Source organism: Cynoglossus semilaevis, chromosome 14, assembly GCF_000523025.1.
Source record: "Cynoglossus semilaevis isolate Cse_v1.0 chromosome 14, Cse_v1.0, whole genome shotgun sequence".
In the NCBI taxonomy this organism is placed as follows: Eukaryota; Metazoa; Chordata; class Actinopteri; order Pleuronectiformes; family Cynoglossidae; genus Cynoglossus; species Cynoglossus semilaevis.
In genome coordinates this window covers 24,152,819-24,166,752 of record NC_024320.1, presented here as the reverse complement: position 1 = coordinate 24,166,752, position 13,934 = coordinate 24,152,819, and the positions used below count along the sequence as shown (strand labels likewise).

Below are 13,934 nucleotides of genomic sequence, written 5' to 3'. Positions count from 1 at the left end.
TCAGCTGAAAAGGAAAAGCGGAGGAAATATGGAAGTTGAAAACAAAACAAACAAGCGCAATGTCTGGACGCAGACTGTGGAGTGTGGGAGCAGAGCTGGAAGTGAGCTGATGAGAAATGGAGTTTGACTAATGTGATCACAAAACTCTTTTATACAGTTTAGTTTTTCTATATATTTTTTTATTTCGATCCTTTTCACCTTGACTGTAAACCCTGTGACGTTTAATTCCACTGAGATTAGGTTTTTTCATTCTCTTGCTCGCTCAAGGGTTCTCTCAGAAAAGTTCTGTCTTTCACACACTAATTCACTCGCGTCACACTCGTGCCACCGACATTAGTCACCGCCATTTTCATTTGCAGAAGACAGGGAGCTCTAGCACCTTTTCACAACCTCATAGTGTGGACTCAGGAAGCGGAGTAGCCTTATCGGGGGCAGGCATACAAAGTCATCCTGGCTGCTCGGTGGCCAGTTATGCATTTGAGCATGTGTGCATGTGTATGTGTGTTGAAAGGGGATGGCGGTGGTGGGAGGCACTTCCTACTATTCTTCTGCTGTTGAAGAGTTCCCATGAGTGCCCCAGCCAGGAGCTACAGTGTGGCCTGAGCAGCCTGAGCCAGCACCAGTCTGGACTACATGACGCCGCCACCACATAGTCCCAGCAGCTGATCACAGGCCCCAGAGAGAGAGAGAGAGAGAGAGAGAGAGAGCAGGCAGACACCACGACGGTTGAAGTGGACGGTTCCACCGTAATGAAGAGGAGAAGACGTTGAAGAGGAAGACATGAAGACGGGTAGCGATGCCAGGATCAGCGACTGGGAAACTTTGAACGGACAGTGCAGCTGGAGGTCATTTGCAGAGCGCTGATACTGAAGGAAATCGAATGTGGAGTCATTTCAGAGAAGCTGCTGCAAAATTCATAGACTTCTCTCTAGAACAAGTCTTTAAAGACTGTTTTCTGCACTGAGGTGTTTTTGGCAGGGTGAAAAAAAACAACAACAAAACAAATCAACAACCAATCTGCTGGACTGCACTAAGACTTTGAAAGGAAAACAACAACAACAAAAAAAGCACCCTGCTGTTGAGATGATCCATAACACTCTGAAGTCTCCTCAGCCTCTGGAGCGCAGCCCCAGGATCACACACTCGGCGGCACAGAGGCGGTTGTGGCGATACTCTGGCTGCAGAGGTTCTGCACAGGCGGAGACTCAGCGACGCAGCGTGTGTGTGTTGTCTGCAGACTTGAACCCTGGAAGCAGAGGTGAAGGAGGTGGAGGTGTGATACACACCATCCATGGGCTGTGTCACCTGTGCATTGGATATATGCTGCCACAGGTGTGTGTGTGTGTGTGTGTCAGAGAAATGAAGGATTGTGAGAAGCCTAGAGAATAAGTTATGATTTCAAATTGACAGTCCGTGCACAAGGTAAATTGAATTTCCATAATTTATGAACGGGCAAAACACAGAGTTGATGAATTTTTTCTAACGAGTCTTGCTAACATTTAAAAATTTGTCAGATCCTGTGCAGAGAAAAATGCACTTTAGAAAAAGAAAATACCTTTCAGTGAATGTTGGATGTTTGAAAGGAGTGTTTTTTTTTCTTGAGGAAAAAAAAAGTTGAAAGGAGTGTTTTTTTTCTTGAGGAAAAAAAGCTTTGCTGTGGTTGTTGCATTATTTATCCAACAGATGCTTCTGTGAAGGCAGGGTGGAATCAAAGACAGGGACGGGTGCTTCTTTGTGTACAGCTGAAATTGTCTTTACCACCAAAACAGGAATAATGGCTAAATACAATTATTTACAGTATTAACTGTAGTAGACTACTGTGGCATGGAGTTCTTAGACCATCACAATGATTCATTTGGCTCCAAAGTATTTGAAATTAAAAGCTATGCTACATAAAATTGGCAAAATGTTACATTTTTAAATGTTTAATTTTCACGTTTTTTTTCATTAGATCTTAGTCAAGTGTGGAGCTTTGTTACAACTTATCAGATCATATCTTTCAACCATTTAAAAATCAGAGCTAGCATCATTTTTCAACCACACTTTTACAGAAACCCTTTTTAAAATTAAAAAAACATTTTTTTAAATCCAGCTCCTTCTGATTTTTTTTCTTTCTTTTCCCTTAGATCTTAGAAATTTTGGAAGACACTCGGTGAAAACAACACCGTCAGAGATGTTCAGACATAAAAATAAACAGAGCATTTGTAGAGAAATAGCTTTGTTATTTTCATAGGAAAATAATCTTTTTAAATTTGTCTTACAACTTTTTGACACGTGTTGAAAATGCAAAAATACTTTTACCAACAATTTAAATTTGTCTTACAACTTTTTGACATGTGTTGAAAATGTTTTACCAACACTCATAGGTGTTGAATGAGTAAATGTTTTTATCAGGATTTAGGTTTATTATAAATTACCTTCAGGTTCTAGATGTTGTATCACCCGGGTTAGAATGTTAATAATCTCAACCAAAGAAATCTCAGTGCATTCTGGGAATGAAAAGTTTTCTATTTAGTTATTTTTCGTGTTCAGAAACATGTCGTGGTAAAAATACATTTTAGAAACACACTTCGATCACATTCGTAATGGAACCTTGGTGTCTTTCCTGGTGTAGTTGTAGCATTGTCTCACTGTTTATTCAGAGGCAGAACGGCGTTTGTGAACAGACCAGAGGGAGTGGAAGGAGTTGAACTGATTGAATGAAAGGACTTAAAAAAGAAACTCTGTCACCTTTTCCTCACTTTTTTTAATTATAAAGTAATCTCTTCAAACGCTCCACCAAAGTTTGTCGACTCTGTCGTCTGGGAAAAGTTTTTCTGGTGTCATCTCCTCCTCCATTTGTCTCTGTCATCAGCGTCACTCCTCAAAGTCCACTGACCTTTTTTAATCTTTTCATTATATCTCTGTCGACCATTTTTCATCTCCTCGGCTCATTTTTCATTACCTCCACATATCATTACCTGATTTCTCTGGTTTGCCACTTTTATCTCCTGCTTCTTTTTACGAGTCTAGACCTGAGGATGATCAGTTAAAACTCATGCATTCATTACGAACGTACCTCCACAGAACAAGGCAGTAGTTGAAGGAAGTAAAAGTTGATTCATCAAGGAACACATTCAGTGTCGTGTGAATACATTTTAAAATGTTCTCCTTGGTTCACTTTGGACGTGAACTAAAGCAGAGGCAAAAACAAAAGCCACCGGAATGTAATTAAATACAATGTGAATGATATGAATAAGAAATTGGCCCCAAACAAACAGGAACGTGGACTTCATAAAATCGGTGAAGGATAAGAAAGAGCAATCTCGTCTGACAGTTCAGGGTCAATACCAGCTGTGGGCCCCAGAATAATCAGCCTGTTCGTCCATGTGCTGCATTCTAGCCCTTGGGATTGGACATTTTTGTTGCAGCACGAACTTGTTGTTTTCCTGTACTGCAAAAACAAAATACAGCGAGATAATATGCATGTGTGTGTGTGTGTGTGTGTGTGCTTGGCTCATGCATGCCAGTCAGGAGATAAGGTTGGAAAATGAGATGTTTTTGGATGGAACCTTGTTGACTTTGGCTCAGACTTGTCGGCACAGACACTGAATGACGAAGAGGGGTCACAGGCAGAAAAGACAATGGAAAAGAGCCATCAGCATCAACATTGAAATGTATGTGTACTCTGTGTGTGTATTGGTGTGGCAGATGGGAGCAAACCAGAAGTGTGTCTTACAAAACTTTCCCAGAAATGTTGGCACATTTCCCGAAAGAGCAGTAGAATCTACTGTAGGTGATTTAGTCGATGATTTCAGCCTTGATTTTCCAGCAAAGCAACAAAGAGAAATACTAAGTGTCATCAGAGTTCACCTTTAAGGAGGACATATTAATGAATGTAAAATCGACTTTGTCGGGGTTTTGGTACTTGTTGGTATTTGTCGCTCTGCGGTGTCCTGTCAATTTATCATACCTGCTAGAATGGCATACGCAGATCGATCAGTTTTTTTCTTTTGACTAAAGTTTGTCACTGACAATTCTGTAAAGAAGTATATTATTGGGATCCTTTATTTCCAGCTCGATGAGTCTATAATAACGATCCAAACATTAACATGTCACAGCTCTGGACCGCAGGCAGGCCAGTCAACTCTGCCTTTAGCCAACGCCAGCCCACAACATTTCTGTTTACCACATAGTATGTGTTAAACATATTAAGTGACAACGATTGACCAAAGGTCAAAGGCTGCCTTTAGCCAACGCCAGCCCACAACGTTTCTGTTTACCACATAGTATGCGTTAAACATATTAAGTGACAACGACTGACCAAAGGTCAAAGGTTAAATTAAGGTTAAATGTTGCACATATTCGGGAGTAGTTTACACCTTGGACATTTACAGGTAGAGGTTTAAAAGTCTCGATGTTACAAGTTTCCCTGGTGCTTGCTGTATGGTCCTCAAACTTTTTCTACTCTGTACCACCTGAGAAAACACTGACCTCTCTGAGTACCACCATGATGACCAACATTAGACTACAGCAGCAGAGGCTTTCACTGTTAGCTTCACACCGCACAGGAGGAATGTTTAGAAATGTTTATAAAAGATTAGTTTATGTTTAAATGTTGTATTAATTGTGCGTGGTATGTTTCAGATTTATTCAATTGAAAATGTAAATGTGAAAATATAAAATTTTCCCCACGTACCACTAGAGAGCGCTGGTGGTACGCGTACCACAGTTTAAGAACCACTGTTCTAGATGTTTACTTGTATGTATTTGTGTTTTTCCCAGTCTATATTTTTATATATTCTAATCTTTTAATCCTGGTTGTAGTAGATTGTCAGTCAGTTTGTTTCAAATCACATGGACTTTGGGTCTTTCAAAATAAATGATCCATTAATTCTACTTTTCTTAGTGTCCGTTACGACAGCAGGGTGTGGAGGGGGAGTGGGGGGAGAGTAAGAATGGCTATTTCTGTATCATAAGTAGGTGAAAGGAGGAGTAGAAGAGTCTGTGTTGTACTATTTGTTATTAATGAACGTTGTGTGTCTGTGTGTCTGTGCAGGTCACCATCCTTCGAGGAAAGGATGGATACGGCTTCACCATCTGCTCTGACTCCCCTGTGAGGGTCCAGGCTGTTGATCCAGGCAAGTTTCACCTGCACATGTCATTGTGCTGCTCAGCTGGGAGAAGTTTTTGTGTTTTTTTTTTTCTTTTCTTTGTCTTCCGTTTGTTTTTTTGGACCAAATACTGTAATAACAAAGATAATCCGACATTGGATTTCAAGTCTACTTACAAAAAGTAAATATTAATTCATTTCATTCCAATACAAATGCACACAGAAAATCAGTAAAAAAAAAAAAACCCACACTTTTCATAGATTTGTGTCCAACTCTAACCATTTCTCATGGTTTTTTACAGTAACATATGATTTTGATTTAAAGGAATATGGAACGAAATCTCATGGAAAAAAAAATATTCATTCAAGTTTCATAAAACAGCTGTAGTTGTATGAATACAGTATGTACAGAATACTGCATAGTAGTAGTAACTAGGATGCTGGTCATTCTTATTTTATTTTACTATTTTACTTGTGTGAAGGTAAATCAAAATTTGACTTCATAAGGCAGTAAAATTGTCTTCCAGTTTCATCCGTCTCCTTGTCTGTCCGTGCAAATGAAACAAGCTTCATTTAAATGATGATGATAGTCTCCACTGTGGCATCATCAGCTGGAGCTTTAAAGTGTGTAATTGCTTTTTTCTTTTTCTTTCTCATAGGTGGTCCTGCAGATTTAGCTGGTCTCCAGCAGCTGGACACTCTTCTGCAGCTCAACGGTCAGCCGGTGGAGCAGTGGAAGTGTGTAGACTTAGCTCATGCTATCAGGTAGTAAAGTTGGAACATCAGAAAAATCTAAAATATTTTATGTTTATATTTTATGATTCTGATTTGCAAAAAACTTCTTACTCAGAGGAGACATTTTATGAAACTTTGTGACTTGACTTTGTCAGGTTTTCTTTGAGGTGTTGTCCTACACAATCTGGCAATGGATCTCAAAATAAGCCATTACAATTTCATTTATAAATATCCACCCCCCGCCCCCCGTGGTATAACTCCACCCATACACCTACTGTTACCTGTGTGAGAATCCACTGTTAGCTTTACCCGTACACACCTGCTGGATTGCTACAGACAGTGCGAAAGTGAAAGAATATAATCAAGATCGTGTGCGGTGTTTTTAGTCACATTTTTAATTTTCTTTAAATTACTAGACATTTCATGCGACCCCATTTGAATTCCGTGCGACCCCATGTGGGGTCGCGACCCCCAGGTTGAAAAACACTCCTCTAGATATTGACATAAATGTAATAATAAAGTCAGAAACTTGGTTAATAACCACTGCCAAAACATCCAGATTTATTTTTGTCTCTTCTGGAGCTTCTTCTTGTTCTGGGCCTGAGTTCGGCCCACACACACACACACACACACACACACACACACACACACACAGACACACACATTGTTAGACCACAGTTTGTCCTTCTTGCTGATTTACCGTACCTGCCAAAATGGGATGCAGAAAGCCTACCTCACCGGCTGTTATGTCAGCTGCACTTAATGCTTTTTTTATTTTTACACCAAATGATTTTGTTTCTAACGTGTAATTGAGCCACCAAGGGCACATAAAAGAAGCAAATTGTGTCTCCTTTATTTGACTTTTCTTTTTTTAAATAAAATATAATTTATTTGTGTAACATATCCAGGGGAAATCTCTCTCTCCCCTTACACATCGATCCAGTCCCAAAACATTGGACAGTGTAACTAAACCCTGGCGTCACTCAGTAGAGCCAAACATAGAAAAAAAAAATCAAATATTACAAAATGAGTTTGATTTCCATCTTCCGTCTTCATCCACAGGAACAGTGTCAGTGAGATCACGGTGGTGGTGTGGCGCACCGGACCCTCAGCCAAGCCTAACTTTGACGGCCTCATTCACCGGCCTTCATACAAACCATCCACCTCAAACTATGACACGCCTTCGCCCCCCACTCGCAGACGTGCACCGGACGTCGGCACGAGCAAAACCCCCCCGGTTGTTCCACCCCTTCCGGCCCACCACCGCACCACCCGCAGACTGCTGGTCAACGGCTCTGAGACCGGAACCGGCGGTGGTTTGGGAATAGGAACACTTGCATGGGGGGCCCAGGGGGGGTCGTCTGAGGAGCTGGACGGGGGCCCGCGGCTCCTCAACCACCCTCACACCACCACGCTGAAGGGTACCAGGGTGAAGGCCTCCAACGGGGACAACTACATCATTCTGGCGCCAATCAACACCGGAAGCCAGGTAGCGCAGACTGGCGGTGGACTGCACTGTCATCATCTTCTCCGTCCTCCTCATCATCACCACGGTCATATGGTCACTCATCCTAGATACGTCTCCTTACCTTACATCCCTAGTGCTGATAGATAGAAGGACTGTGTGTACGGGTATCCAGCTGGGTCAACACCGTCTCCTTAGTTTGTTTATACTCACAGAACCACGCGACGCGAGAAGACGACATCAGGTTCAGCTCAGAAGCCAAAGGTAGTGATGAGGAAGCAAAACCAATAACGCATTATGAGCATTTTATTACAGTGGGTGTTGAGATAGAAAGAACTTTATTAATCCCACAGGAGTTCCCTTCAGGGACCAGAGATGACGTACCATGTGCAGTTATACCAGGTAATTAGGGCCACGTATGAAAAAAAAACATCTGGAAATATTTAGCAAACATATGTTTCCTTATAAATGCAATTAAAAGGAGCAAAAAACAAAAAAAAAACAAATCAAACAAAAAAAAACACAAAAATCCTCATCATCCAAAGACTACAGCATTGCATTATGTGCAGGTTTTTAACATTAAGTATTCTGTGTACATGCAGTGTATGGCATGTACATGATGTTTTATTTTGCATGTACTTATGGATGCGTATGACATCGTGTATATAAAATTTAAAAAAAATATATAAATAAAAAAGAAATAAAGAAAAGTGATCAAATCAAATAAGGCTGAACTGAATTCCTCAGCTAACAACCCTAATAACTACTAACCAATCAACATCCTCAGGGGAACAAACAAGGGCTGGAGCAGAAACAGCTGTGATGTTTTTGACTTGGTCTCCCTGCGGGGCCTTGTCTTTTTATTGATTGCAATCTAGAATTCCAAAAAAAACAAAAAAAAAACAGTTTCTAACAAACTAAGTCCTCTCGCTGCTCTGTGTGTGGTTGATAGTGAAGCCGCATTGTTTCGTTTCCATGTCTTTTCCTCCGTGTACTGATTTTATCATCCAGTGGAAGCTGTGTGCTCGTGTGTGCACGACTCGCAGTGTCTTTTTTTTCCTCTCTTTTTCGTCTTGTTCAGAATGTTACAAAAGATCGACTTTAGAGTAAATATTATGAATTGAATTGGAAAAGAAACAAAGCCGACAAAATAATTGGCCGTATCATTTTTCCTAAACTTGAAGGAAATGACTCTACGTAACCCCCACCCGCCCCCACTCCTTCTCATAGTTTGTGTCCTTGGTTGATCCAAGAGACGTGACGTGACGGCAACCTTTGCTCTCTACTCCCTCACTTGATCATAATGTGTTATGACAGGCGGGAAGCGTCATGAATCCTGGGCAGTTTGGAACGGGTTGTGGAAACTGACGCTCCTTTTCATATAAGAATCTCTAGTTGATCAACAAGTCCTGTTGTAGTTGCAGCTGTTATTTACTACGATGAGAAAATACGACGTCATTTCTGATCCAGGTCCTTTTATAGATTTAATACAACAATAATCACTGTCACATTAGAGGTGACGGTGTGGCAGACGTCCATAGTTCCCACTGTCTCACACCGTCGTCGTTGTATGTGCGTTGCATCATTTCATCCTAGTTGTAGTTTGGACGTGAGATGGAACAAGTTCTATTTAAACACAGTGTCATATTACTCTGCTTTCAGATCTTAAGGCCTGTTTACCAAGACAACCAGGGAACGATAGGTAAGAGCTCATCTTCGTACGTCGTCTCCAATGAAGACTGGTGGTAAATGTTCTTTATAATTCAGACGTCACTCTTTGGTTTAGACCAGTGGTTCTCAAACTTTTTCTACTCTGTACTACCTGAGAAAACACTGACCTCTCTGAGTACCACCATGACGACCAACATTAGAAAACAGCAGCAGAGGCTTTCACTGTTAGCCTCACACCACAAGAGAGATGTTTAGAAATGTTTATTAAGATGTTTATGTTTAAATGTTGCATTAATTATGCATGGTATGGTGTGGTTTTCCCCACGTACCACTAGAGAGCGCTCACGTACCACTGGTGGTACGCTTACCACAGTTTGAGAACCACTGGTTTAGACCAACCCTTGTGTCGTCCTCGAGGTCATTCTGACCCCAAATCAAATTTTTACTTGTACTTTTTGTAGTTATATTTTACATTAAACCAGGTCTGTTGAGTTTAAATTTGAAAAAAAAGAGGAACAATCTGTGTGAGGGAATCAGAGGTGTCAGAAAATAACATGATGGTGGCATATGGAAAACAACAAGACAATGGGGAAATGTGCAGTCTTAGAGACAGATGGGTTCTGGGTAGGGGTAACAATGGTGATTGATTGGTTATCTTGGACACCGTTGGACATGTATTTGCCCATTTGTAGTGAGAGTGAGAAGATGCTGATAGAGACTGGATGGAAGATGATAATGGTGATGGTAAAACAGAAACAGGAAGATAAAGCAGAGAACGGCTACTACTTTAGAGACGAATCCAGAGAGACCAGGTTATTATGGTGTGGATGTGCTGAGGAGGAAAATTATAAAACATGTTGGACATGGAGCTGTGAGACAGGAGGAACAGAAAAACTCTGTGATATTGGACCACTATAGTGATGTGATGTGGGTGGATTTAATCACCTTTGGGCAGAGTTAGATGCCTCTAACTGCAGCCATTATGCTAAGTTAAGTGTCTCCTGGCTCCTCCACTGTTAATTGTTTTTGGAGTGTACCGTCAGTGATCTCCGACTTTTTCTTCCTCAGCTGCCAGACTCTACACCGCCAGAGGACGGCAGTCCTCCAGTCCTCAATCGCAGGGAGGTGGTGGTCTTGGTGGTGGTCACAGTTCTTTTTCCGGAGTTGTCGGAGGAGATGGTGGCGGTGGTGGTGGTCCTGGTGGTGGTCCTGGTGGTGGTGGTTTCTCAAGTCGAACCAGCTTCTTAAGACGGTCCAACAACTCCAAGTCGAAGTCGTCTCACAGCTCCACCAACGCTGGTTTCTCAAACTACCATCAGCAGAGCTCTAACTTTGCCAATTACCAGAACTGTACCATCGTCCGCTCACATGCTCCACACGCCAACTACGGATATGTCAAAGCGGCTCCTAAGATCCTCATCTTCCCCATCTTTGTCCAGGTAGGACCCGAGTCGACACAAGTTGTCGTTAAGAGTGCGTGAAATAAAGGCAGAAAATGATTTTTTGAAGACGCCCGAGAGACGTGGCTTATCATGTTTGATTTGTTTAAAAAAAATGTTTTTTTGAAATGATAATATCTGTCTATCTTGGAACTTTTTTTTGAATTATTCTTGTATCTCAGAGCAGCATCTAAGAGTCAGTTAAAAAAATGATGTGACTAAAGATAAAGTTCTTACACTTTAACATGCAGGAATCACACAGATTTTATTTTATCAAATGCACGTTATTTGTTTTTCTTGGGCAGCACAGGTTTATTTTTGTAAAAGTTTTTGTCAAATAAATATTTGAGATTTTTTTTTTCTTCTTTTTGTCAGACGTTGGTGTCACTGTCTGTAGTCACCTTCCAATAGAAATGTATCAGTCTCTAATAATAGTTATTAATTGAAGTAAATGAAGAACTGAAACAGAAAAATTCAAAAATGTTTTTAGGTGAAATAATTCAATCAAATTTATTGTACTCAACAAAAGGCTTTTGTTAAATGTCACTGTGTACAGTTTGTACATAACGTTTGCAGTAATACAACAGTCATTTCACAAACTCACTCTAAAAGTAAGTGTAAAAGTACCAATAAACCCTGTGTGAGTCCACAGTGTGAGAGCAGGTAACTGTGATCTTGATCTTCCACCGCTGAGACACTGACGTCGTGGCTTCTTCTCACATGTTCACTCTCACACTGCAGGGGCTGCAGCGACACTTCCTGTTAACTCTTTCTCACACACACACCCACACACACACTCAGCCTTGACTTTTCTCTCTCTGTTCACACACAGTCAATCATTGACATTGACCATTGACAGGAAGCCCCCCCCACCCCCCACTCATACTCTTCATTTTTACTGTCATCACACTCAGACCACACACTGACTCACAGCTTGTCTCCTGCCTTCACTTCAATTGTTCACTTGTGTTTCCCACAGCACAATCTGAGGAGTAAAAACTTGACATGGACTCGGTACTTCAAATATACTTCATATTGTTTTAATCGTTTGTTAGAAAAACTCCAATCTCTACGTCAGTACTCGTGATTAGTAATTAGTAAAATAACCGTTACATTTTCTGACTCTCTCTCTCTCTCTCTCTCTCTCTCGGTCCTGTGTGCAGCCTGTTGACCTGTGCAGCCGAACACTCATCCTCTCCGAGGAGATGATACTGCATGAGAGCAAACACCACTCACTCAAACTCTCTACTGCAGTACTGCTGCTGCTGCTGCTGATGCTGCTGATGCTGACGGTGAGATCTCTGTGTATGAAAATCTGTTCTCTCCTCTATTCCTCTTCCTACCTCCTCTTTCGTCATCTCTCCTTTTTTTTCTCCTGCATGATAAAGATTTAAGAATAAACGAGTCTCACGGTGAAACTGAAAGTGACGAAAAGGTTCAACTCTGTCGAACAAACATTTGCTACGACAGTAAACTTTCAATTTAGAAAAGATTCTTGTGAGATTTATTATTTATAAATATATATGTATGACTTTGTTGAATGTGTAAAATCAGAGAGAGAGAGAGAGAGAGAGAGAGAGCTCTGTGACACTAGGCTGTTTGACAATATGAAAAAGTGATGACAGATTTAGATTTATTAAAGATTCAGTCATAAGAATCTCTGTCCACGACCATGAACTACTATTTTTAGGGAAGTCGTTTTTTGTGGAGACGGAGAAAAGTATTTTTTGTTCCCTGTGGGTGTAAACCTCCCTCCACTTCATTAATTCTCAGTCAGATACTGTTTGTGCAGTCATGGACACATTCTCTCTCTCTCTCTCTCTCTCTCTTTCTCTCTCTCTGTCTCTCTCTCTCTCTCCCCGTCACGGTGAGGTCCGTCATTAAAAAATGAACAGTTTTTCTCCACTCTTTCTGACGACACGTCCGTGTTGTTCCAGCTTTTAGTCTTCAGTCGATTGACTGTGAGACACACAGACGTGACTGAGCAAAACTCAAACTGGGTTGAACTGGTTTTTGACTAAAGAAGGATGAACAGACATTTGAGAAATAGAGATGTGAACATCAACATGTAATACATACAGGTTTATAACTGTTAACACTTCAAGGCCAGAAGGAAAAACTCTTCAGTGTTGAATAGAACTTGAGAATAAACACAGTCCTGATTTGGGCTGTTATTAAAATTAAAGTTTATTACTTTATGTGAAGTGAGTACAACATAAAACAAAACATATGAAATATTAATGTTATTATTATTATAAATAGTAGTAGAAGTAGTAGTAGTATTAGTAGTAGTGGTACTAGTTGTAGTAGTTAGTTACTCAGTTTGTTCAGTTCACATTTATTATAAAAAAAAGCCAAACCAACAAACGAACAAGTGTTTTGAGGATGAAGAAAGTGAACTGTTTATCATGCAGTTAGTTGGATGAGTTTGACTAAGTCGTCAGCAGGTGACGCTATTGGAGATCAAATATCATTAACCATGACGTTGAACCTGTTAGTGAAGATGTCCGATCACAGCTGGTAACAGACAGTGGGCTGTGATGAAGTAGTCTCCACAGTGAAGGTGATAATAAAAGTCATGTCTATAAAGGAAGTTCACGTCAGACACATCGTGGTCCAGGGGTCACCTGACCACAGGAAGACGAGACGGAAACTGATTTCTTTTTTTGTTGTTGTTTTCTTACTTTCTTACTTAACTGAGTGAAGTGGTTTGTAAACACGTCACTTGGATACTTTGTCTTTTTTGTTTTTAGTCACATCTTCACACCTGTACACCCACACAGCAGAGCGAGGGTCTTCAGAGGAAACCACAGAAGCAAAAGAACGATGGAAACTCTGCATGACTCCCTCTGTGTGTGTGCGTGTGCATTAGATCACATCAAATCACCCAGTCTCACTTGCGCGACATCTAGACTGTGTTTCTGTCCGTCGCTGATTAAATTATTTCTCTTTTTCTTCTGCCTCGGGCTGTTCAGGACAGGCTGCAAACGTCTTCTCTCTTCTTGTTCTTTAAATCTGCAAAAGTACACGATCAAGTTCATAATGTTCAAACAAAAGTCATATCTGTAAAGACAGACACTTGCTCTCACTTGAAAATGTAGTGGATTTTTTTTTAATTTAAAAAAAGTCTCCAGAAGAGCGTGGACAGATGTCATCAGTACAACCATCTCCAGCATTTTATTAAAAATCAAAATTTTCTGCCCCTGAGAACTCATACGTTGTCTAAATGTTGTGATGCAACATTAAAAATATCAATTCAAACAAACAAATGTAAAATATGAAAATCACTTTCATATATGAATGACAATAAAATAGAAATTTAAGTTGAATAATTCCATCCTTTTTTTTTGCAATAAATCCCTTTTTTTTTGCTGTTTTCACCATAATTTTTATCAAGATTTAAAAAAAACTTTTTTATTTAAATACATTTCGAAAAATAAATTTCAAATAAATACATTTAATAACATATTAATTAAAATAAAATAATTAACTTAAAATAAATATAATTTCTCGCTCTTCCTTTTCTGTTTCC

The 13,934-nt window shown here is 40.2% G+C and overlaps 1 protein-coding gene across 1 annotated transcript in view; it reads left to right on the top strand.

Annotated features, from left to right (window-relative positions):
* Positions 1-13,934, top strand: part of rgs3a (regulator of G protein signaling 3a) — a 138,141-nt gene that overhangs the window by 40,119 nt on the left and 84,088 nt on the right. The window contains exons 10-15 of the mRNA XM_025062385.1: positions 5,039-5,120; positions 5,752-5,857; positions 6,890-7,316; positions 8,955-8,994; positions 10,032-10,402; positions 11,566-11,643. Of these exons, the coding sequence (XP_024918153.1) occupies positions 5,039-5,120; positions 5,752-5,857; positions 6,890-7,316; positions 8,955-8,994; positions 10,032-10,402; positions 11,566-11,643 (1,104 nt within the window). The remainder of the gene's footprint in view (positions 1-5,038; positions 5,121-5,751; positions 5,858-6,889; positions 7,317-8,954; positions 8,995-10,031; positions 10,403-11,565; positions 11,644-13,934) is intronic.